Source organism: Pantherophis guttatus, chromosome 1 (assembly GCF_059756535.1).
Source record: "Pantherophis guttatus breed Tessera chromosome 1, ASM5975653v1, whole genome shotgun sequence".
NCBI lineage: Eukaryota > Metazoa > Chordata > Lepidosauria > Squamata > Colubridae > Pantherophis > Pantherophis guttatus.
In genome coordinates, this window is record NC_142063.1 from 262,956,522 (window position 1) to 262,983,084 (window position 26,563).

General features: G+C 36.2%; 1 protein-coding gene across 2 annotated transcripts in view; it reads right to left on the reverse strand.

Annotated features, from left to right (window-relative positions):
- SHPRH (SNF2 histone linker PHD RING helicase) overlaps positions 1 to 24,236 on the reverse strand; it is a 54,342-nt gene extending 30,106 nt beyond the window's left edge. The window contains exons 1-15 of one of the 2 annotated variants that reach the window (XM_060692266.2): positions 23,952 to 24,109; positions 23,363 to 23,485; positions 20,397 to 21,060; positions 18,628 to 18,757; positions 16,693 to 16,908; positions 15,903 to 15,981; positions 15,604 to 15,754; positions 13,668 to 13,773; positions 11,967 to 12,223; positions 10,250 to 10,921; positions 7,160 to 7,411; positions 4,834 to 4,912; positions 4,371 to 4,534; positions 4,029 to 4,285; positions 1,546 to 1,667 (exon numbers count right to left, since the gene is read on the reverse strand). In XM_060692266.2, coding sequence (XP_060548249.2) covers positions 1,546 to 1,667; positions 4,029 to 4,285; positions 4,371 to 4,534; positions 4,834 to 4,912; positions 7,160 to 7,411; positions 10,250 to 10,921; positions 11,967 to 12,223; positions 13,668 to 13,773; positions 15,604 to 15,754; positions 15,903 to 15,981; positions 16,693 to 16,908; positions 18,628 to 18,757; positions 20,397 to 21,035 — 3,124 coding nt within the window. In that variant the 5' untranslated portion in view covers positions 21,036 to 21,060; positions 23,363 to 23,485; positions 23,952 to 24,109. Of the gene's footprint in view, positions 1 to 1,545; positions 1,668 to 4,028; positions 4,286 to 4,370; positions 4,535 to 4,833; positions 4,913 to 7,159; positions 7,412 to 10,249; positions 10,922 to 11,966; positions 12,224 to 13,667; positions 13,774 to 15,603; positions 15,755 to 15,902; positions 15,982 to 16,692; positions 16,909 to 18,627; positions 18,758 to 20,396; positions 21,061 to 23,362; positions 23,486 to 23,951 lie in introns of both variants that reach the window. The other variant, XM_060692265.2, reaches the window with a different exon arrangement.
- Between the last annotated feature and the right edge of the window lie 2,327 nt (positions 24,237 to 26,563).

Below are 26,563 nucleotides of genomic sequence, written 5' to 3' on the forward strand. Positions count from 1 at the left end.
ATACACTGAGGCTGCAATTTCATTGCTTTTGATGTGTAGAAGAGCAAAGCTGAAGGTATAAAACTGACTAGTCTTGTCTCTTTCCAGCTGGAAAGCACATGATTTTCTACTAAGCCACTGTTTCACTTAGTGTTAAGGCTTCAATTAGAATCATTAAGCGAGGACTACCTGTATACTGAATATGAGGAAAGTTGGACTGAAAAAGATAAGAATGATTTTAAAACTGGAGGAAAAAATAAAGATTCTGAAATGATGAAGAACACCTACATTTCAGGTTCAACCATCAACAATAAAAGAATCAGCAATGAAGAAATACTCTGCAGATCAGCCCTTCCTAAAGCAGCCATGAAGGCTCTGGAAAAGATATTCAAATGCCATGATGCATCTGTACATATAAAGATCAGAATTGTGCAGGCAATGCTTTTCCCTATGACACTCTGTGAAAGTGCAGTTTGGACTTCAAAAAAGCAATATATAAAGATCACTGATACTTAGAACTTTTGTGTTGAAGAAGACTCCTGAGAATACCAGAGGTAGCCAAGAGAATAAATGGATCATCAAAATGTATCAACCCACAACGTTTTCACTCCAGGCCCAAATGTCCAGGCTCAAATTTGGACACATTATGCAAAAACACAGCTCTCTGGAGATAATCATAATGCTAGCAAGTATGGAAGGAAAGAGAAGAGAACAACCAGCAGCAATATGGATTTTTTCAGTTACAACAGTAATGAGTATATTATTGAAAAACCTGAAAGACCTGGTTGGGGAGATTATCCTGGAGAAAACTATTTATGTAGTCACTAAGAGTCAATACCAGTTTGATGGCACACAATCAATTAATCTACCAATCAATCAAAATATGTTAGCAACATAATACAAAATTCTGAGATGCTTCAATTTACACACTGTATTATTTAAATTCTACTTAGTTTTGTTTCTGAAAGCCAAAACAGTACCATTTCACATATTCATTGCTATTCTCATTAGGCAATTACATCAGATGGCAGCTACTTTTTGCTGGGAAGAATCTAGTGAAAACCAAATAGCTTAACTAATATACAGGTAGTCCTCACTTAACGACCATTTGTTTAGCAATTGTTCAAAATTATGATGGCACTGAAAAAAAGTGACTTACAACTGGCCCTCACACTTATGATAGTCACATTATCTCTGCAGTCACGTGATCCTGATTCAGACACTTGACAGTTGTAGTATCCTGTGGTCATGTGACCACATTTGTGACTTTCCGAGCTGGCTTCTGACAAGCAAAGTCAATGGGGAAGCCGGCAGGGAAGGTTACAAGTCACAGTTATGAGATGTGTCGCTTAAAGACCACGGTGATTCATGTAATGACTGTGGCATAAAATGTGAAATTGAGTGCAGTAACATGATGTCTTATTTAATAACTGTCTGCTTAACAATACATTTTCTGGTCCCTTTTTTATTCGTAAGTTGAGGACTGCTTGTACTAAATTAAGATAAAAAGAATATACTTCCAAGTCAAATCCTCCCATACTTTTTTCAGGGTTTTCTTTTTTTTACCTTTAATAATATGAATACCAGCTAAGCCGTTAAGAGCACACACCAATTGGCGATGAGCTTCTTCACATTCTATCCGACATTTTTTCTGTAGAGATGTTAAAAGCTCTTCCATTGTCATTGTGCTGGAACAAAGATCCAAACATGAATTATAGACATAATTCTAATAGCTATCCAAATTACTGCAGAACAAAGAATGGACAATATTCTTGCCCACAGGCGTTACAATTTGCACACAATTTGCACAATATGGGAGAGATCAAAAGTGCAGACAGAGAATGTAACTGACTTAAGTAAAAGTGAATGATCAGCACTACAACGTCAATTAACAATGGATGAGGCTGCCAGAAGAGCAAGAGTCAGAACGTTGTATCTCCCTTGACGCCTAAAGCAGTAAAAGGGGAAGTAAAGAAGACAATGAATGATCAACAATGAGTAGTTAAAGTAATGGAGGGCGCAACAAAGCAAAAGCAGGGAAAACTGTATGTTCCTAACTATTAGGATGCCATAATAACAAATGTACTCTACAGAGTACAGGTGAGGGAGGAGATATTGTGGCTCCACATGAGGGCAGGCAAGCATGTGAAGGGGTGCTGCAGGACCACGCAAATGTGGGCAGGCATGGGAAGGGGTGCTGAGGCATTTGTATAAGTGAACATGGGAAATGGCACTGCAGTGCCACACATGTGTAGGCAGGCATGGATAGAGACACTACAAGAGTGACTTGTGGCCTCCCTTCCCAACTCCCCCATTAAGTTTGCTTGTGGAAAGCTGACAGGGAAACAAACAATGGCAATCATATGACTATGGGATGCTACAATTGTAAATATGAGCCAGTTGCCACATGCCTGGATCAGAATCACCTGCCTGTGGGGGTGCAGGGATGGCTAGAAAGTTAAGGACCGGTCATTAAGCACCATTCATTCATCGTCAACTTCAAATACTCACTAAATGAGTAATCAATAACCAAGGACTATCTGTAATCTAAGATTAAAACAACTAGATCCCATCTACACATTTCCTGAAACAACAATGGTTTAAACCATTATGGTAAAATTTAATAGAAGTAGCCTCCGAATACAGGTTTGCATAACATTTCTAGTACAAATTTCACAATGATTTGCTACTCCTTCTTCAAGAGAAGAAAAAGAAAAAACAAAATTATTCACTACAATTATTTCTCAGTCACTGGCCATAATCTAAATTTTAACTGAATTTCATTAATGGTGGAAACATTGAAGTTAGTATTTCTTCAACACTGTTGATTTCGTTGTAAATAATTAGCTTTGAATGAAGTAATCGGTTTTAGACATTTTCTAACTAAATTATTTAGATTATTTATGTATGAATAAATTACCTTACAAAGCAAATAAAATTAATATCCGATATACGTTTGATCTATTTAAACTACATAGAAAGGAGATGTTGTTTCAAAAATACTGTTGTTTAAAGCAGCCTTTGTCAAGTAAAGTTCTATGGAATCATAGACTGTGATTTCAAAAAAATAATTTGTTTGAACTTCCCACAGAGGTCAGTCCTAGTGGTGACAGTGGTGGGAATGTTTAGATGCCATTATTTATTGTTTGCCTGATGTTTTGCTGTTGTTGTAAATGTTGTAAAATATGATTGGATAGCTTATTTTTTAATATGTAATTTTTATTAAGAATTTTTATTATAATAGTAAAAATCTAATGCAAGGTAAATTAAAAGTAAACAGAGAAGGAATAAAAAGTACAGGGAAAAGGAAAAAAGAAAAAGAGAAGGACAAAGGCATCTAGGTAGCCTATCTCAACTAGGCTTTGGTCATACAATTTGTGATTGCTTAGCATAACAATAACTTGTTTTTTAGACACTGGAAATATAATGTTAAGAGAACTTCACAGGGCTAGAAAATGTTGTCTCAGAAACTGGTAACACTAAATAGTTAGTAGCAATAATACCAAGGATACATATATACCAGGGAAGATATATAAGGAATCAAGGTTGGATAACTGACTAGATCTATTTTAGTTTAGGTTTTTTCTATCTCTTTATTCATACAGATGTCACAATATATAATTAAAAAATTATCACATGCCATCAAGTCAATGTAGACTCTTAGCGATCACATTACTTGTCAGAAAATGATAATTTATTTTTTATATAATTGGGGAACCATATATAGCTACAATAAGAAAACAAAAGGCAGAAATCTATAGTGTCCTGAATAGAATTTCAAAACAAGCCATATGTAGTTTTTATGAAGTGATTATCTTTGTTTTGTATACTATCAGAAAAGAACTGTACTGGTTTGCTGTTATAAAGTCATATGTAATGTTAAGACTACTGGCAGCTACTGGTAATAATGATTCACACACAGTGTGAAGGTAGAACTAAAAGCCTGTCTTTTATGAATATCTGTAGGTACTTTTGAGCACTATAATGTAAATAGAGCTTCAGGGACTGAACATTCCATATTAATAATAAGAATCCCAAGTAAAATTAACCTTTTCTGCAGAGGCAAGAATTCTCCACGAACAGCTTGTGGGTGACAACAGGCCTGTCTCAGACGTAGCAAAGGGTACAAAATGGAAGTCACTGTCCTCCTATCCAAGCTACTAAGTTTGAGAGACCAATCCAAAATCTTCCTGAGTTTTACCAATGCATCCTGGCAGCACACCTCATGTTGGCGATGATAAAAATGCCTCTCCACAGGAGAAAAATGAAGCCAATGTGTATCTTCTGTCTGAGGAGGGATCTGAATCTAACAAAATGAAACAATAATAAACAACTAAAGTTTGGGTACAAAATGTTATCAAAAAACATGTTATTAAAACTGAAATGTTTACTTGATCAATCACGTCCTTCTTTGCTGACCTCCACATTATCTTGGCTATGAAATTGTACAGAGGCTGTGTATTTTTCCTGCAGTATGGTCGATATAGAAGCTGATCCCACCAATATTTGACCCAGTAAGGATCAGCACCAAGGAAAAGTACTAATCCATACAAATCTGTTGCAGAGAAAGAGTAAAGTTTACCAAATGTAGGTGGCAATATATGTATAAAATCTATTTTATCTCATCATCTCAAAAGTTAAATCTCTTTAAGAATGTTTTCTTTTGAGGATGAGGGATTGATGAAACTTGGATAATATATTTACAGAGACAAGACTTTTTTTTGAAAAATTAAAATAAATAACCCATCATTTTACAAATAGCCTATGTAATCCATCATCTAGTAATGCTGATTTTCAAAATATTGGTCAGTGATCACTGATAACAACTTAAAAGACAATGTTATGACCATTCACCTTCAAGTCCTCGCTGTACCGGTGTGCCACTGACACACCAGCGATTGATTCCACTCAAACGGAGTGCCATTTCTGCAGCCTATACAAGATGACAGAAAAAATAAGACAAAATCATGACAGGAACAATACTAAATCCAAGCGCTAGGCAGCAAACCGAGCTGTAAGATCAAGGCAATATCCAGGGGAGCCCTTGTCCAGTTTAGACTGATGCAGTATTAGGAATAGAAAGCAGGAAGCCCTGGCAAAATTGACGCATACGATCATCATGCAGCTCTCTGGAAATCACACTTCGCACAGAATGCAGCTGTTAGGCTGCTAGTAAATAAAATTTGCTAATGTAACACTTATTTCTTAGTCAAATACCAATTTCTCAACAACTACACTGATTTTCAGCAATTTTTCAGAGCCAATTCAAAGTGCTCTTTATTATTTATAAAACATTTATAACATAATTTCAGGCTATATTAGAATCTGTCTTCTGCAAATTAATTTTCCCCATCTTGCCAGGACAATTAGAGAGGGTCTACTCCAGACCTTGAAGCGAGGCGGTTCCTAAAACAAGAGACAGGTTTTCTCTGTTGTAGCCCCAATACTACAGAATACTTTAACACTGATCGTTTTCCCAGGCCACCGTGTTACTTGCACTTCACAAGCTTATGAAAAACAATTTTATTCAGGATAGCTTCTTGATGGTGGCAGAATTGCAACAATTTCTTTTTTAATGTTTTGTTTATTTATTCATATGCTTTATGATTGTTTGTGTATAAATAGATGAATGAAAACTATGCTCATAACTGAAGCTTAAGTGTATACTGTATATATATTCTTATGTATTCATTGCTAAATACATCACAGAAGTCATTATAAGATTCATTTATAAGAATTCTATCCCATCCTTCTTTCAGGTACTCTAATAGCATACATAACACATACACAATCTTCCCCCCATTTCTCCACACAAATGACATAAATTAGGCTGAGAATGTGACTGGCCTAAAGTCTCCCATGAATATTCATGGCAAGAGAATGGATTTTAACTGGGATTTCTTGATGCCATGATATAATGTGCCCTCAGGACCCCAAATCCCAAGGTTGGCTAATCATTGTTCTAGACTGGCAGCCCTTGGGCCGGATGCATCACACACAGGCCACCCCACCCCACCCCAGCTCCCCAAAGGCAAAAAACGTTGTGATACATCACGTGATGCGATCAAGTTTGACACCCATGTTCTAGACTATTACAACTGAGCTCCTTCTCTTACAGCAAACCTGCCTTATTCCAATCACATTTCCCATAAATCCCATCTTTACTGAATTGTTCCCCTGCTTTGCCTTTTTAACACCTAGCCATCTGCCACACATGGTCTAATTTTTTTTATCCCAACTGAATGAAGATCTAAACAGTTTCAGAAGCTTTTTAGGAAGCTGTGGAGTTTTAAATTTTAAAGCCCAGAGTTGCTTTGATAGCGAGATGGGCAGCATATAAATTTAATTTTATAAAAATGTAAAGGAGTCCCTGAGGATTTTATTCTGCTAGTCACTGCCAACTGTAGGGGCAGTGCTCATCTCCATTTCAAGGTCATTGAGCCAGCACTGTCTAAAAACATTTCCATGGTCATGTGGCCAGTATGACATCATGGAGCGCTGTTACCTTCCCACCAAAATAATAACTATTTATCTACTCCCATTTTCATGCTTTTGAACTGCTAAATTGGCAGGAGCTGGGGCAGGATGGGAACTAACACAGTTCTGTGGTGCTTGGATCTCAAACCCGAGTTGTCGGTTTTCCAACCAACAAGCTCAGCTTCTTAACTGCTGAGCCATCATGCCACCCCATAAATTTAATAAATAATAAATAAAGTTTATATTTCTATATGGTTCCCCGAACTATTTAGGAATGGATAGCACATAACATTGTAAAATAATAGTAATATTTTAAAATAATTGTTTTAGCAATATCTTCTACCAGTTGCTAGAATGGGCATTTTCAAAGTCAATGCTAACAGTTTTACATCTTCTAAATCCAAAGGGCATATCTTGTGCCTCTTGAGATAGCATTAAATCAATCTCTTGCTTTAAGCCATTAAGCTATATAACAGACATCATGACCTACTTCTTTAAACTGTCAGAATACATTATGTAATGTTATTATTTTAAAAATGGATATGCTTCATATCCTATCAAACCTCCACCAGGGAAAATATTTAGAAGCAAGTACCTTTAGGGGAAACTAATAATTTACTCACTTCTGAAGGATAAAGTGCAAGAGCACATTTACACCTCCAATGATTAAACAGTAGCAGAAGTTCTCAAGGGATTGCCTCACCTTTGCAGTGGTGCATTCTACCATCTGTGCCTCATCCAGGCAAATTCTCCACCACTCCACAGCTACCAAGGGACTAGGAATGGCCATATAACGTTTCTGGTTTCTGAAACGGCGCCCATCTTCACTATTGCTATGTGGAATGTCGACATAATTCAGCTCACACCGAAGGACGTCATATGTAGTGATCACTACATCCTGCTCTGCTAAGATGTGAGGTTGCAAGAAGCCATGCTTCTTCACTCCTTGATAAACCTGCATGATTTTTGCCCAAAAATACAAGACAAAGCAAATGTTGACAGTTAATTTCATGTAACAAAAAGTGGTGATACATCGTAAAATTAAGCATTTCCTTGCTCATTTAAAAAAATAAAGTTATGGTGACAGCTTAATAGTTTAGTAGAGCAAAATAAAACATGGCCAAAGTACTTTTGTAAAAGGAGCATGTGACAAAATGTGCTGGTGAGAAAAATACATCTCTTCAAGCTTAGAGGAACAGCATCCATTGAAATGCACACATAGCATTTCAAAGTTGTCTTGAGTTGCCTGCATACACATGAGGAAGTACAACAGGAGATAGTTATTTTTTAAGCAAAAATGCTTCACTCATATGTTTTGCCAATACGTCTATTGACTGCTTCTAACAGTCCTAATCATGAACACTATTTTTACAGTTCCTCTGTTCTACGTTGTTCTTTTTGATAGGAAGAATAATTGTATCAACAATCAATAACTATGTTCTAAACATTTCTAAGGAACTGTTTGGGAAGATATAAATCCAGTTGGCTTCACATTTTTCATAGGAGAGATCTGAATGGAAAAAAGAACCACACAAAGAGAATTAAAATCTTCCCACAATTAGACTTAATTTAATACAGAATACATCAATTTGTGGCTGATTTTCTATTGACTACCTTAATTTCTGAAGTTTGCTAGCAACAAATCGAACAAAAATATTTTATCCAGGTTACAGTTAACTTCAAATTAACTTCAAATTGTTTTTGTAAATGCTAGCAATAATGATATCATGCAGGTATAGCAGTGGTGAGAGTCAGCCGGTTTACACCAGTTCAGCCAAACTTGTTAATTTTTTGCATAGTTCGGTTAAGCAGTTGTTTCCACCACTGCCCCTCCTCACCCCGCCCACGGAGGTTGCCATTCAGGGTGGGGAGGCTGCAGGGGCATGACTGGGAGCCACGCTGATCAGCTGGGAGGCTGATCAGTCAGACCTTCCAACTTTGTGAGATCTTTTTTCCCCCCGAGAAGTTGGAAGGTCTGACTGAACTTTTTTTAAACTGGTAGTCACATGGTCTTCTTTTGTTGCTCTGCACCTAGGAGAATGGAGCTGGAAAGCAGATTAGTGAGGGAATGGTGGTTGTTCTGGAGAGGGGTAGAAGTGAGGATTTTGCATTATCTTTGCTCTGGGATGGGGTGGAAGTGAGGATTTTGCATTGTGAGTGCTTATAAGTAAATAAGAACCAGTAAAAGAGAAATGGAAAAATCCCTATCTGTAGATTAGCATTTTTCAGTCTTGGCAAGTTTAAGATGGGTGAATTTCATGCTGCCTTGGGAATTCTGGTTATTGAAGTCCATGCACCTTAAAATTGCCAAAGTTGAAAAGTATGTCTCTAACTAGAGTTTAGGATTTTAGTTTAGTTTAGTTTATTTGATTTATAAATAAATTATTCCTGGTTTTTTTATTTTTTATTTTATTTTATTTTATTATTATTTTATTTTATTTCTGCTTTTCCATTCCTGTTTTATTTAGAGTTTGGTGCAATTAAATAAATCAGTTTTGGTTTCCTTAACAAATAATGATTAAAGTGATATGAACCATTACTAGATTTTTTTTGCGAAAAACTGAAATTAAAAGTTGATCTGGGCTTTGATGATTAGATATGGGATTATGGAAATAATGTAGACAAATGTTAATCTTACAGTAAGAGTTTGATATATTTTTTACTTATATCGGTACCAAAGAAAAGTTGGAAGTCATTCTTTTTCAGTTTCCCTGCTTTTCCTCTTTCTTACACTTTCACTGTTTTTCTTTCCTAAGCCTTTTCTTTTTTCAAATCTGTTTTTTGTTTATCCCTTAGCTTTGTATTTTTTTGATGTATGAAGGATCAAAAACTCAGCCATTATAATTCTACATTCCTTATTTACAAAAATCATATCAAAATTTAGAATGAAATCCACTGGGAGCCATCTCATATAATGCAGGCTCCGAGTCCCTCAAACCAAAAAGTGTTTATCGATAGAAGAGGATATTTGTAGCTCAGGGTTGAACTGTGGGGTCCTTGGTGCTCTCTCATCTTGATAGTTTTCTTGCAGATATTTCATTACCAAACTAGGTAATATCATCAGTACTAGAAGGGAGTGGAGTTTGCTCTTATTTTCATATACTAGTGTCTTACCCTGTTAGTGTTGATCAGCTGCTTCACAGTGTTTTGATTGGTGTCAGATCTCTACAGCCTCAGGCAGAGAAGGATTATTCTGCACCCCTCCCTCAAATGTTCTGAGTTTCCCAGCATTCCTTTAGGAACCTCCAACATGCAAACTGTGGTTATTCATCCTAAAATGAATCCTCTTTACCCGGAGCTTCAAAATTTGCTATTTGCTGGGAAGATGTGCAGCTAAAAGTCAGTCTATATTTAGTGTACATCTGGTTCTGGGGATATTCATAACCAAACAAAAGTGTATTTTCTGTGCAGTTCACATCCCTTGCTCATTGGATCTGGATGTCACAAAGCAAAGCCCACACTTTGTAATTAACCCCCGCGTCCCATTTTGACTGGCAGAGTGCTGCAGGAGGCTGAGTACTGTCACCCCCCTTACTAGCCACATCCACCCACACCTACCCAGCCAGTCATTAGGGCAGAGAATCGATTGTTAAATTATTTGAATCCCACCACTGAGGTATAGATATATTGAAAAACCTTTTCCACCAGCCTCTATAAAGGCATATATACCCACCTGTGCTATACAAAATAATACACACAAGTAAATATATTTTCCTTCTCCTTGCTCTTCAGAGATCCATCACATTCTTCTAACTCTTACTGTACTACTGTTTTTATAAAGAATGCTTCTTACCAGCACACGAAGGGATGATGATCTCACATGCCTATTAATTTCATCAACCCACTGGTGGCAGATTGAACTTGGAGAAATGATGAGAGTTGCTCCTGTAGGAACTGGTTTCATTGCTACAAGGCAATGGGGGCAGTAAAAGGGCTTGATTTTAAGATTTTCTTCTTTATAATTCACACATTCAGCATGTTGCCACAGGTGACAGTTCAGGCACTGTACCCGAGCTTTATAGTCAACCAAGCCAAGTTCACCGCAGATACATTCAAAGCGGTAATCAGAGGTGTTGAATGGAAACACAGAACCAGGGTGTTGTTTAAAGATGCTAGTGTGTTCTTGACAGACTGAAGACTGTTCTTCTAAGGCATCCCGCATCTCTTCAGTTTCATCCATATTTTTAGGAACAGCAACACTACAGCGTATCTCATCTTTGGATCTAAGCATATTGTCAGTTGATCTACACTGAGAATGTTTAGTTTTGCAACGCTTAGAATCTAGGTTTGATTCACTAGTATCTTTGTTTGTTGCACAGTAATCATGATCTTCTGCTGTAATATCTATCACCTGAGGTAACTTTAGAGCATTTGTAGAACATGCATCCTTATCATTCAATTCTATGATTTCAGTGTTACGGTCTGGCAATTTTTTCTTCTGAGATCTATTTGAAGTTTGCTTTTTCTGTAAATATAAAAGAAACCAAACTTAATTTTCGAAGTACTAATTCCTAATTCTCTAGATGTTATGAGGAAGAAAGAGCTGGAAAGCATCAATCCTGCATGCTGTATTCCTCAATCTGAATCCGCTAGTTGTGTTCTGACTATAATTCATATAATTCTCACCAGAAAGAAGTTCTGGGAGCCTTCAACACATCTGAAAGGCACATCTGGAGAGGGCTTGTATCACATGTGTGAGCCACTATCTCTTAACCTTTACATAATACCAAATGGGGATATCTGTTTAGAATATATATATTTCATTGTATTGAGTACACTTGGCAATCTCCAAACTGACTTTTTAAAAGCATACAAGTATCGATGTACAAGTTCCTTTCCTTCCACAATTCAGTATTCTTGTTAATTAAAATTACAGTGAAATTCTCTTATGATTCATTAAAAAACCTATTCATGTTATATTTGATACATAATTTTTTATTTTATAATATTAACTTATAATAAATGGGATCTATACTCCATTTTGCCAAAATTGTGCACAATTCTTTCAAAGTGCTTAAAAGATTAGGGACAATTAAGAACATACTTTAGTACAAACCTCATTATTATTTAAAAGAAGTCATGAATGGGAATGGGAAGTCCAAAAAAATTTTTCTAAAAAGATTTTCTATTTAAGTATTAAGTTCTTTAATTAAACACACAAGTCAAAGACATATCAAAGAGACCCACTCATAAATATTCTATACATCATGTAATCCTTTGCCTTATATCTGCAAGAACATCTTGAATACTTACATGGAAGAAGCAGAAGGCTTCATGTATACAATTGTACATACAAAGATTACCTTTTTTACAAATTTTGCACTGTATTTTAAACATAATGATGTTGCAGAGTAAGTTTAACTTTAAATAAATGACCTATGTAGAATTTTGTAATTCCTACTCAATGGATCTGGTAGCCTATCTTTTATTTCCTGTCCCTCCAAAAGTTTCATTATAGCAATGAACATGTACTTAAATAATCCTAAATAATCCTTTTTCTTCAAGCTCACCTGTTTTTTGGATCTGTTACAAAACAACTGTTCCTTGTAGTTTCTGCCCAACCTGAAAGAGCCAGCAAGACCATGACCTTTGACTTGCTCCACTATTTTCTCTGCAATTAATTTTTCCAGAGTTCTTTTAAGAATCCGACGGTTTCTCTGAACATCGTATTTATAAATGGACTGGACATACTTAAAAATTGCAACAATGGATGCTCCCTTCTTCACTTTCATTTCTTTTATAGCTGTTAAAAGCATTACTCGCAAACCTATATGAAGAATGAATATTTTTGATCAAAATGGTGAAGAGATTGCAAAGTAATTTTAAGATTTTATTTTAACACTTATAAACTCTGGCTTGATTTTTTGTTACTAGTTTGCAGATGTGGTATTTTCTGCCAAACAATTTAAATTCTTAATTTCTTGCTAATCTACAGTACTTTTATTCTCTAATCATAATTCTTCAGTTATCACATGTAATCAAGGTATATAGAAAGCATCATATACTTAATAATAGAACTCTACACTACACCTATGTGCCTTAGTTTCTGTACAAGAGGGAAAAAAATTCTTCAGGAAAAAAAATTCTTCAGGATAAACTAAGTATTTAATCTGATGTGAAGCCACAGGTTTTCCAAAAATATACAACAGTTAACCTAATTTCCTTATGTAACTTTAGGACCTTTGAACAGGTTTTCTCACCCAAACTTTAACTGGTATGTCAATATAGTATGTATTATAATATATATCTATGCTTCTGTTAATGTGTTTCTATTTTACTGAGAAATCTCAAATAGACTCTCAATACTTGAGACGGTTACTGATTTTATAATTGAAATCCTCTGCATGTGACTGTAAATGAATCGCATACAAGGGCTTACAAGAACCACCTATGTATTAGGAAAATCTTCTAGAAAAGACTTCAAGAAATTCAAGCAGTGAGTTCTGTCTTGAAAGTTCATTAATTTAAAGAATGGAAAGCAATTTCATATTAAACATATTTGACAGGTTTTTTCCCATAGAGCTATAAGATATCTAAGAAAAATGCATGTTTTATTAATTTATAAGTAAATAACTGCCTGGAGGAAATAAAACATTTTAGGAATTTGATAGTTCTAGTTTTTAATAATTATGAATACTAAAACTTTTACAATTGTGTTTATTTACTTTGAACATACTGTGAGAGACAGTATTATCAGTATCTTAAAACAAGTAAAAAAAAGTGAATATTTATTATTTGTTAAGAAAACACATATGGCAGCCCAACTCACTCCTGGCGATTCCAGGTGGCTTACAGAAATAAAGCCCGAATACAAAACCTAACAAACCTCCACATCCTGGCCACAACAATCAAACGAGCCATTTGATGGGCTCCATATCACCCTGGGATTCTGTGTCCCACTGGCAAAACTATGTTTTCAAGGCCTTTCAAAAGTGTTATCAAGATGGGAGCCAATCTTATTTCCACAGGAATGATGTTCCACAGGGAGGAAGCCTCCACAAAGTATGCATTGCTTTCTGGTCCCACTAGATGGACCTTCTTAAGAAAGGGGATCAGTAACATACATACATACATACATACATAGTTTCTATGTATGTATGTATGTATGTTTGTATGTATGTAGAACTTCAGCACTAACTTTTTTTCTCTAAAGAGAGCTGTTTTTTTCTTACTACTGGTTATGCAAATGATTCCTGCTGAAAAATACTTACTTGGATACTGGACTTTTTCCTTCAATATAAATTCCATTTTCATTATGTTTTTCTTTTTACTTCCTTCAGCAGGTTGTGGTGGAACAAAGAAGTTTACTAAAAACCCCTGAAATATAATTTTAACATCATTATGTCACAGTCTATCTAATAATCTAACAAATCCTAGGCATGACAAAAATAAAATGTACATTTAATTATTGGTCCGCTGGTTTTATCAAAGCGTGTAAGAATTTAGGTGAAAACCTTAACATTGTTATAATAATTCAATGTCAATCAATAACAATTTATTAACACTGTAAAATTAAGACTGGAAAAGGAAATTGTAAGAATTAACCATTATTTCTAAAAGCAGTACTTAGAAATACTTTTTTCACCAATTTAAATATACAGGTAGGCCTTGTTTATTCATGGGATTCTGTGTCAACTGAACCATAAATAAGAAGCCTGTGAAAAAGCATACTGTGCTTATGTGAAAAAGCTTGTCAGTCATTTTGTGCATGCATAAGCTAACGGACACTCTAGACAAGAGCTTTATTTACAAAATGCTTTATACCATACAAAAAGTTCTACCCTGAATTTTCCAGGAAGACATCCTTTCTCTTCTCTTCATAGCTAATGGCTATTGGTAAAGTTATATCTACAAAATGGTCAATTTAGAGAGCTTCAAATTCTGCAGATTGATAACCATTTTGCACCACTTTCTAATTGAACTGTGTTGTGAATAATACAAGAATACAGAAAAAATTGTATAAAAGGATGACCATATTCTACTTAACTTGATATTTTTAACAAAACAATTTAAAAAGTTTTAGTTGGGATTAGGTTTTCTCCAAGGGTAAAGAAATATGCTGCAACCTAAGGATTATAAGGAATATTGTTATTGCTTTATATTTTCAATATTAAAAAAATCAGACAAATTATTACAATACAGCTACACCAGAGTTATGTAATAGCATGATGATATAGAGCAGATTGATTTTGAACAACTTTCTTCATAAAACTAGTATACATTCCCTCATGCGTTATACAGAAAAGTGACATTTCCAATATTCTATCAATGAAACTACCCTCAAAATGTTCTATTAAATTATCAGAATAATTACTACTAGTTAATCAATTAAACCAATACTTTTACCACTCAAGGCTTAGATTGAAATGTGACCCTGAAACAACCAGATCGGTATTAAATGGTTCAATTAACTGGTTAACAAACAGGTCACAAAACAGTGTCGATGTAGATGCTTAATAGAGAATGAAACAATTCTTAAACCATATTTGGATTCCATTATGTAAATAATATTATGAACAACTATGCCTGCTGAATTTATGAACAAATATGTTTGTAATCCAATAAATGCCAAACCCCATAAATAAAGCAATTTTTAAATCACCAGAATTTTGTGAGATACTGCAGAATTTTTTAAATGCCTGGGCCAGTGTGTTATATTGTATGGTATCCCAGGGTATGAAACAGAAAAGATGAGCAAACACTGTGGTAGACAGTAAAAAGCTCAGGGAGTAGTAAAGTATCAATGTTTGAAGTAGACGAAAAAGAAATAAATGAGCAAGCAGACTGTGTAGTGCTCTTAAGAAGATAGATGAAATGGAAAACAGTATTTAATTATTGATTGGGGAAGGGGGGAAATAATGCTTAAGGATAAAGACTGTTATGAATCCTGTAGAATTATGTTGTGATGATTTTTTATTTCACTCCATTTTTCTAGCATATTATATTCACAACTGAATCTTTTCACGTTAATTATAAAATTAAAATAAAAAGGGTCATTAAAAATTGTTTTACAAACTTCAAAGGTAACAGATTTAGGAAAAATAATTGCTTACATATTCCAAATATAACTTCCAATTATAATTAATAGACTGAATAGGATTTGAATATTGGAATAGTTTTTATCCACTCACAATGCAGATTTCTCACCTCTGGTAACATCAGAGCATCTTGTCTGACATCCTTACGAGTATGTGACAAAATAAGAGCCAAGACTTCTACTGTTTTTCCAAGGCCCATCTCATCTGCTAATATTCCACCAGGCCACCGAGGCCCAGCAACAGGTCGATCACGGATTACACTGAAATTTTTTTAAAAATATGGATTTTTGTTACAAATTCAACCAACCTACTGAATTCAATATTTAGATTTCTAAATACATTATCAGCTACACTCAATTGTTTCAATGTTCTCCTTTTGAACATAATATTAAAGCAATCCATTCTTACCAGCCAGTAAAAGGATTATAGTAGAGCTTCAGCCCATCTAGAGTAATAAATTCTCTCCATAAGTAGTGGAGGGCATTATCTGATGAAAGAAAAGAACAAGACAATGAACTTCACATCTCCTTAAAATTGAAAGTGCAAACTCAAGTTCTGAGGAAGGCCATTCCTCATTATATGGAACCATTTTAACTAAATTAGTACTTGATATAAAAATACAGGTAGTCATCAGTTACTGACTAAAGCTGGGACCAGCAACTCCATGGCTAAGCAAAATGTTGTAAAGTGAAACCATACCGACATATGACATCAGTTCCAGCTGTGATCATTAAGTGATTCAACAGTGGATGTTATGCAATGTCACATGACCACAACTTGCAACTTTTTGTTGACTAACTGCAATCCCTCCCCACAATATGAAAGCATTCCATAAAATCTCTTCTTACAATGTCTGTGTTTCTGCAACTGTTTGGGATCTCTCTGAGTGGCTATTCTTAACTAGAGAGCTCCATGGATTAATGAGGGGAGGTCATTTTTTTAGAAACAAATGCTAGATTAGAATGTCACTATTGATGCAATGTTTAAGGACTGCTTATCTGATATACAACAGTTTATATGTTGACCTTTCTATTAATCTACTATGCAAACTGACCATCGTATTTGCTAATATTTGTATAGTTTCTAAAAATGTCGTTAAGCAACATTAGCCAAAAAAAGGACCTAATACATGATCATGTATTCTAATATTAATATGTTCAATATGTATGTATTCATCTTGCTATTTTGAGATACTTACCATTGGTAGGTATATTTCTAAAGTTCTCACGTTGCAGCATCCAATTTACAGCCTCACTTTGATATGGCCTGAGAACAGGGATCAATGCAGAATGTTGAACATTTTCCTTTAAAAGATGTAACTCTTTTTGGTGTACATGCCTCACGTAGTCATACAGCTCTTCAATATTTTGCCGTTCTATATCTCTATCAGATTCCTCATCTTCTTCCAGAATGTCTAAAAAAAGTGCAATGTTATTGACTATTAGTAACATTATAAATATTTTTAAAGTACATAAAAAATAAAAAGTTGGAAAAAAAATTCTGCATATTAAAAACATAATAATTTAGTGCAACAATGCTTCCAGGCTTTCAAAAGGGATAAGAAAACAACACCTCAAATACAAATATATGAACAAATGTCTGATGAAACAATAATGTTGTGAATTGACTACAAGAAATATATGGTGGTGTTTAAGTTTGTGAACCCAATGTTCAATTGAACATTGAATTTTCAATATTTCTCTATAAATATGATCTAAAATGTTGTCTGTTTTCCCCATAAATCCTAAAATTAGATAAAGAGAACTAAGTGTGTCTGGGAATATATTTGGCAGCATCTTGACTGAACTGTTAATGAGAGATTTAAAAAATTGGTATGGCTTTTTGCTGGGCAGAAGGCACAGACCAGATTCTTGTTCTTCTGCTGTCCATTGAGAAAGTTGATTTACTGAACTTGTATCGATTTTTAAAAAGTGTACAATAAAGTGAATAGGTTTGAATTAGAGAATCTTTGTTTGAATATAAAGTTGAAGATTGATTGCTGAATGGGATTTATTTAGATTTGGAACGCTACCTGACTCCCAAATGATTCTGGGCAACTCACATTGTTAAAAAAAAAGGGGGGGGGAACAATTAGATAAGAACCATGCAAGATTCCATATAACAGTATGTGTAAGTTTACACACACTTCCACAATAAAACATCCAAACTAATGGTAACATTCCAAATTGTCTGTAAGAATATTATCACTACTCCAAATATATCTAGTTCATTCTCTTTAATTTCTTATATGCCATAAGTGGTAGTACTAGACTAGTAAGAGGAATGGAGTACTATCTACAAAGTATTTCTTCACTCATTTCTTTTTTCTTAGGATTTTATGACAGTAACTAGTTGGATACCCATGCTTCGCTATGAAACTATGCGATCGGGCTTGATAAATTGACACTTACAGCTTGAAAATTAACGAGTAGTTACGATCGGCCTCTCCTCTCCCCTTCTCTCCCTCAGGCTTGCCACACAGAATCCTATCCTATCCTATCCCCTTCTCTCCCTCAGGCTTGCTCCACAGAAGCCTCCCCTATCCTATCCCCTGCTTGCTGCTGTGAAAGTAAAACTGAAACTTAAACTCCTCTCCTCTGCTTATGTTTTGTATTTGGAACAGATTTCTTTTCAGATGGGATGGGGAGGGGAAGTAGAACTCCTTAGCATCAGAGCGTGTTAATCATAATATAGGAAATACTAATGTTGTGATGATCATTTTGATAAATCCTTTCTTAGTGAGCACCTAGAAGCCAAGAGGAACGTTCGTGGCCAATTTCAAGTTTGTAGGCTTTGAGGTTCTAGAGATTTTGTGATTACAGCGTGAGTGGTTTTCGCTTTTATATATATAGATAATGCTGTAAATCTTACCCTAACTCAAACCTATGCATACTGATTTTGGGGGCAGAAAGGCAAGCATCTTCCTAGCAACCAACCTATGCTAAATTTATATTGAAGAATTGACCAAAGGCTGCCATTCTTAAAAGAATTTGAAGTAAATGGCCAAAACCTAGCATAATATAGAGAAAACTGGCAAACAAACAATGGCACAGATTCTGCCAGAATTCATAATTAAATGATAATGTCATTCATAAACACATTTTTAAGGATTTGGTCTGAAAAATATGATTACCTGGAATTACAAAATGATAAAATTTTTCCATCAGTTTCTGAAGGAGTTGATTGGCCTTTCTTATTCTTCCCCCACCATCGCTAAGGAATTCTAACTTACTTATGCCAAGTTCAAGAAGATATATTCCAACCTGTGAATTAAATGTTCATGAAAAAAAGTTTAGACAAACTTTAGAATATACAATAAAATGTGGGGAAAGTAATTTAATATAACTATGAAATAAGCAAAGAAGATAAAAATAACAACAAATGAAATCATAGTAAGAATATTAAAGCTGCCTTTCCCAATCTAATTTTATTCAAATATACTGAACCAATTCTTAAAACAATTCATCAAGACTGGTTGGAATATGAGAACTAACATATTTCATAATGAAAGGGATATCAGGTTAGACAACGGTTCATTAAAAATAATGAAAGTAATTTAACAGGCTAAGTTATAATGATATGAGGGGTCCTTGGTGCTTTCTGAGCTGGCTTGTTTTCTTGCAGAAGTTTCATTACCCAAACTAGGCAACATCATCAACGCTAGTAAGGAGTGCAGTTTGCTGTTGGTTTATATTCTAGTGGCTTACCTGTCAGTGCTGGTGGGGGTGGTCTTAGAGATCAAGCAAGCTCAGAGAGTACCAAGGACCCACCATGTCAACTCTGAGCCACTAATATTCTCTTTTATTAGTTATAATATATTTTAATATTTTCCTAAAAATTGAAATCATAACTATTATTTGTGATTTGCAAGGAACTATATTCCAATTATTAGCTGTAAGGGAAAAGAAAGCTGGGCACATCCTATTAATGAGACAAATGGTCTTGAGAATCCTGGATGAAGATAACTAAAGGCTTAGTGAAGGAGGCTCATAATTAAATAACCAAACAGGTATTCATAAAACACTGAACCATAATGTAATTAATAATATAATCAATGATTTGCATTTCCTTTTCCATGATATAATAATCTATGTAGGTGGTATTTAAACCAGCAGAGTAGTAAAAATAAATAAGCTGTTTCACAATTTCAATGAAATACAGTAGTAGTATTGAGGGAGTTAAACTGAAATTACAGAAAACATTAGAAAAGCTAATAATTAACTTATAGATAAAATGTGGTTTGTTCAGTTTAACTTTTAAAAAAATCTGCTAAATTAAAAAAATAATGATTTGGTAAAATAATTGTTCATAACAATATGGCTGTATCACAAGCATTTCCTTTTTAATTAGTTAGTATCTTATATTTGTGATTTACTGTTGGTTATTTAATGCTATATACACAAACACACTGATTAATTTATTTAGTATAGATTCCAGTTAAAAGCCAATTTGCAAGTAAAGAATTCCTCATGTTTAAAGAAATAGGCAAGTTATAAGTCTGGATAATAAGTTACAGAACTATCTGAATAGTTCCTCTACAGGAAGAAAATTTTATTTGCACATCCTAACAGAAAATTTAAAACATATGAAAACTGTACTCTCTAAGATATGCTGGGGCAAATATTTTCATTATTTTAGGTGGCATAATTAACATTTTTTTTCGGCAATGCTAGTTAATAGATCCTGCAAAAGAATAAAATCTAGTAAAATTTATTATGTATATAGAATAAATTGAACTGAAGGAAAGATTCCTGATTCTGATACTAACAGATTTTCCAAATCAGATAAAAGTCAGAAAAAAGACATTAGTTACAATATTCTATTCAGGCACCTTTCTACATATTCTTAATTTCAAATATATTCAGCAGTAGATATATTCTATTAATTATATAAATTGACTACCTTTACAGAACGGGTATCTCCAGATCTTTGATACAGTACAATTATTTTTTTCTTCTGCAGCCACATTAAATTTTCCAAAATTTCATTATTTAAAGATGATTCAACTAAAACATCTAGGTCGTAAATACTCTGTAATGATTCTTCCCCTTTGTCCACCTTTATATTATCGTTTGCATGGACAAGAAGATGCAGATGATCACTAAATTCTGCTGTCATCAAGGTCAGCCCTTTTTTCTGGATATTGTCACTTAAATGATGTTCAGGAAGAAGCTGGAGTGTAAATTCTCCAAGCAAAGTTTTCCAGGGAGGATCAGGCTGATAAGGAAGTATCAAAATATTTAGCTGTATGGCTATAGATAGCAATGGATGACAAGAATCTTCTGCTTCATCTATGACTGTGGAGAAATTTGGGAATTTGGTGTTCTTTTCTCTGTGAGTCAAGTCTTCATCCCCACTATCATTATTTATCACAATATGTACAGCAGAAGATGAACTTGTACCAGCAACAGGATGGTCTTCATCAATGACATCTACATCTATCATGTCATTTTTCTGGTCATCATGCATATTCCAGCAGAGTTGCTTCTTTTTCTCTTCATTCATCCTCATGGGAGGAGCACACTTTCGACGGCGACTCATTTTGATATTTCACCACTGCTAAAAGCTGTAACAGATAAATAAATACCAGTCAACTTAGGTTCTTGAATAGAGCATTATATTTTGATTTAATAAGAATCTGCAACATTGGCCAAAGATTTATTTTAGATATAGCTTCTAGCAATAAACCTTGCCCCCTCTTGTTCACTTTGGGGTTCAGCATCAGAACTTCCCATCTGCGAAAAAGCTAGCCTTTTCACGGAATTCACAGAAATTGCTTTTCAAAGCAGATTTTACTTTATTACTTTACTTTCGGAAGTATATCAAAATAAATACATATTATGGTCTCTAGGACACTGCTTCAGAAAATATGGAAACGCATTATCAAAGGCAATACATTAAAAATATTTTGATTACATGTACTTATTGGCATTTATCTTTTCCAAATACATTTTCAACTCCATAACCAATCCTAGCAATACTATATTTGTGTGTGTGTGAGAGAGAGAGAGAGACAGAGACAGAGAATTTGAAGTAGTAAGAAAATGTGGCCAAGAATTTGAAATAATATCAAAATCTAGTCAATACTTCTGTCTTTGCTTTTACTGGATCAAAAAAAAAAAACACTAAATTTTGTCACTCTTAGACATAATTACCATTTGATGTTGTTTGAGACTAAATGTTTAAGAGATCATGTTTAAAGGATCACAGAATGGTGATTTCTTAAGTGTTCCAATTCTTTCTTATATTTTCTAAGTCACTTATGTAATCTATATATATATATATAAGCGAAATACCACTCATGCATCATCACAAAATCTCCAGAACCGTAAAGCCTGAAAACTTGAAATTTGCCATGTATGTTCCTCTTGGCTTCTAGGTGCTCATTAAGAAATGATTTTTCAAAATGACCATCAGAGCATTAGTATTTCCTATATTATGATTAACATGCTCTGATGCTAAGGAGTTCTATTCCCCCTCCCCACCTGAAAAGAAATCTGTTCCAAAAGCAAAACACAAGCAGAGGAGAGAAGTTTCAGTTTCAGTTTTACTTTCACAGCAGCAAGCAGCTTTACTACAGAACAGTTGAGCTAAGCCACAGCCAGGCTCCTTCCTGTCTCCTTCTTGCTCACACAGCAAATACTGTTTCACTTTCCAAATAGCCCTCTGATGCTAAGGTGTTCTACCCCCTCCCCACCTGAAAAGAAATCTGTTCCAAATGCAAAACACAAGCAGAGGAGTTTCACTTTCAGTTTCACAGCAGCAAGCAGGGGATAGGATAGGGGAGGCTTCTGTGGGGCAGGCCTAAGGGAGAGAAGGGGATGGGATGGGATGGGATGGGATGGGATGGGATGGGATGGGATGGGATAGGATAGGATAGGATAGGATAGGATAGGATAGGATAGGATAGGATAGGATAGGATAGGATAGGATAGGATAGGATAGGATAGGATAGGATAGGGTTCTGTGGGGCAAGCCTGAGGGAGAGAAGGGGAGAGGAGAGGCTGATCGTAACTACTCATTAATTTTCAAGCTGATTTATCAAGCCCAATCACATAGTTTCGTAGCAAAGCATGGGTATTCAGCTAGTATCATTTATAAAATTAAAAAGTTGCTTCCTAAAGGGGAGGGAACAATTGCTGAATGTACAAATGAGTATTGCCAGAGCCTCCAATCCTTGCTAACTTTTAAAGCTTTTCATCATATTTTCACTCCAATTTTCAATCTGTCTTTACAGCTTACTGATCTTATTTATTTATAGGTTTAATCGGCTATCCACTCACTACACAACTAAAGTCACTTGGTTTCACTTTTTTTTAAGGCATGCTGCTGAGAGACACAATATGGCCTCAAACAACTGGGGTACTATATCTGCTTTGCATCAACAATTTTGAAAAGCCTTTCATTCTGTTTTGTCTTTTCTGTGCTACCGAAAACCCCCAAAAGAGTAAGCTAAAGAAGCAAACGTGCTTTTTCAAAAGGCAAGTGGACTTTCTGACTTTTCTTTGAAGACATTTCGCTTCTCATCCAAGAAGCTTCTTCAGCTCTGACTGGATGATGGGGCATGGAAGGATTTATACACCTTGCAGACAGCTGGTCATTTGCATCCTTTTAGTGAAAGCAACAGGATGCATTCTTTTTTCACTAAAAGAATGCAAATGACCAGTTGTCTGCAAGGAGTATAAATCCTTCCATGCCCCACCATCCAGCCAGAGCTGAAGAAGCTTCTTGGATGAGAAGCAAAACGTCTTCAAAGAAAAACCAGAAAGTCCAGTTGCCTATTGAAAAAGCACCTTTGGGAGCAACCATGACCTAGATGAAGTTGATGAGGCAACTTTTGTAATGTTGTAAAAATCCAACCACTGCACCTTTGGCCTTTATTTTCGTTACTTCCAAGTTCAATTTAACATGAATCTGCCTGCTGCAATCCTTGCATTTAGCTACCTTCCCTCGAAGCCTGCTGCTTTGCCCCATCCGCTCCCTTGCGCCAACTGTAATAACAAAAAGTAGTTGCTTGTTTATCATGAACCCACAAAGAAACGCAGTTACACAATCGATCACAACGTAAATTCAAGCGAATTAAAGAAGTCCTTCAAAGAAATAAGCTCCGTTATTACAATTAGGATTGTAAGTGGCTGTTTGCATCACATCCGAAAGGACGGGCGAGAGAACACAACACGCTTATTTCAAGTCAACTCCATGCAGGGCCCCGTTGAGACAGAGGCGGCTGACCTTTCATTGCACTGCAGGAATGCAAAGGCGGCTGGTACACAACGGAGAACCCAAGAGATGATGATTATCTCCTCTTTCCGCGGACACTGAGAGGCAGGCGGGCCGGGAGATACGAAGACAACAGAAGGGAGGGAATACAAAGGCTTCGGGGCCGCTGCTAGTGGGTGGAAGCACCGGAAGGAGGGGAAACGAAGCCGGCGAGAGATGCTCCTCGGACCAACGTACCTGACGGTTCGAGTAGCTTGCGCGAAAGGCGCGCTCCCTTCTGGATGTCCCTTCAGGAAACCTCCCCTGAGCCCGTCGTAACCGACCAACCGCCTCCGAACGGGCCACCGAGGGAGGAGGGGGGAAGGAGGAGGAGGAGGAGGAGGAGGAGGCGTACCAACGAACGCCCCCTTCTCCCTCCCCCCTCCCCACGCGCAACCAAAGCCAGCAGGTATACGCCACCCGATAGGCAGCAAAGGCCCAGGCAGGCCCCGCCCTCGCCGGCTGGCGCGCGGGCGCCGGAGAAGTGACGTCGCAGCGTCCTGGGTCGTACGCGCCCCCGCGCGCGCTCGGCCGTCCGGGAGAATGTCGCTTTGGTTTCGAGGAGGACGAGGGGATGGGATGGGATGGGAGTGGGGGACCAGCTGCTGCTGCAGCGCCTCCTGTCGGTTGTTTTTTTGCGGGAGAAGGTTTGAAGTCGCTTGTTCCGTGCGATTGTGCCCTGTGTGCCTTTTTTTACGGGCTGAAAAATGTAACCTAAAATAGCTGTAGGTTTGGCCGATCTCGAAAAAGCTATAAGCGTGGGTCGGACTTGTTTAATATTTGAAGGGGAGGCTGAATGGGAAAAATCCAGAAGGAGAAATTAGACAAGCATGGTAAGAAACTTAATTGCCAAAAAAACAACAACAACCCAGCGCGCGAACATAAATTCAAGCAAGCTCGATCAGAACAAGATTTCTCAGCCTCAGTAACTTAAAAGGTGTTGGATATTGGTAACGTGGTTAATTGTTAGTTGGAGAATTCTGGGAGTTGGAAGTACCGATATCTTAAGTGTTTTGAGATTGTTGAAAAACACTGGACTTAGAGAGAAACGTTAAATTTCATCATCCGTGGCTCGTCTGAATGATCTTTGTATTTTTCATTCGTGCATTATTCCTATCCTGCCCATTCTTTCCGTGCAAATTCAAACTTTACACATACCCACTTTTTATCCTTGCAAAAATCTTGTGAGATTGATATAGGCAAGTGTGAGTTTAGTGAATGAATGATTTTAGTAGCTGGCAGTGGCACTGAACCCAATCCTATAAGCATTACATCATATGGATTTGATGAGTTGATTTTGTCCACATTGTTTCTGGAATGCATCATTGTGAAAAGGAATGCCTCATTGCAAGAAGTTTAGTTAAGCTCAGGTTTTTCCACTGGTGTGATGCCAACTTCCTTTACTCACAAAGTATCTTGTCAACTTAGTACATGCAGCTTTGAACCACACAGGTGTCTTAACATATTTTACATGTACAATGAAAATGTGAACAGACTGAGTTTCTCTTCGCCTGTCAACACAGCACTGTACATCCTGTGTTAATATCCAAAACACTTCCTCCGCAGTGCCATCCTGCCATTTTTCCCTCAAGAACATGCCATGAAAACATCACCAGTTTGTGCTTATTCCCAGGGTAAGATGGAAATGATTCATTTAGCTATATTTTAAAGTGTTCCTTTAATTCTTCAGACAGTTATTGATAGGAGATAATATTGAGCTGTTTTCACGTACCAGTGAATCATGTATGACAGCTTTAAAGATGAGAAATTAAGCATGATAGTGTAAGAAAGAGCCTTGGTAGTACAGTGGTCTAAGGCACCCTGTTATTAAGACCAGCTGCCTGCAATTACTGCAGGTTCGAATCTCGCCAAGGGTCAAGGTTGACTCAGCCTTCCATCCTTTCTAAGGTAGGTAAATTGAGGACCCAGTTGTGGGGGCAATAAGCTGACTTTGTATAAATATACAAAAGAATGAAGGCTATTGCTTAGCGCATTGTAAGCCGTCCTGAGTCTCCGGAGAAGGGTGGCATATAAATCAAATTAATATATATATATATATATATATATATATATATATGTTACTAAATTCTTACTGGAGAGCAAATAGATTCTAACTTTCCATTCTGAGCAATGCTAGAGATAGAATAGAGCTCAAGTAAGATGTAAGTATTCATAACCCTTTCAACTGTCCATATGGCATCATTGTCAATCCTAAAAGCAACAAGAAAGCTATTGTAATCCAGGTCAGACTGTTTTTCTATTTCGTCCATGGCGTCTTTGACTGATAGCAACCCACTAACATCTGAGATGGAGTTTTCATGCTATCTACTGAGAATATGTTACGGACAGAGACCAGAATTTGAATCTTGGCAACCAAGTTGTTTTGCCACCCAAATTTACATTCTGCAAATTTTTGAAAAAAAATGCATGGAGAAAGAATCCTTTTTATAACGTACAAATCCCTTGGCTTGGTTGCTATTTAAAAGGCTAAGCAGGTTAGAGGTGATTAAAACTAGAAAATTCCAGACTTGTAGTCTAGACTGGGCAGTTGAAAAAGAAACATCTGGAAGAAAACCATAGTAAACCACTTCTGTATTTTTGCCAAGAGAATCAAATGGACATGTCTATGTAGTCACCAGGGGTGGGTTCTACTTACCTTTACTACCGGTTTGCATCGCGCGCATGCGCAGATCACCTATGATGACATCCAGGTCAGTGGGTGGAGCCTCTTGCCGGTTTTACTACTGGTTCTTGTGAACTGGTCCGAAGCGGGGGCAACCCACCACTGGTAGTCACCAGAGCAAGGTTAA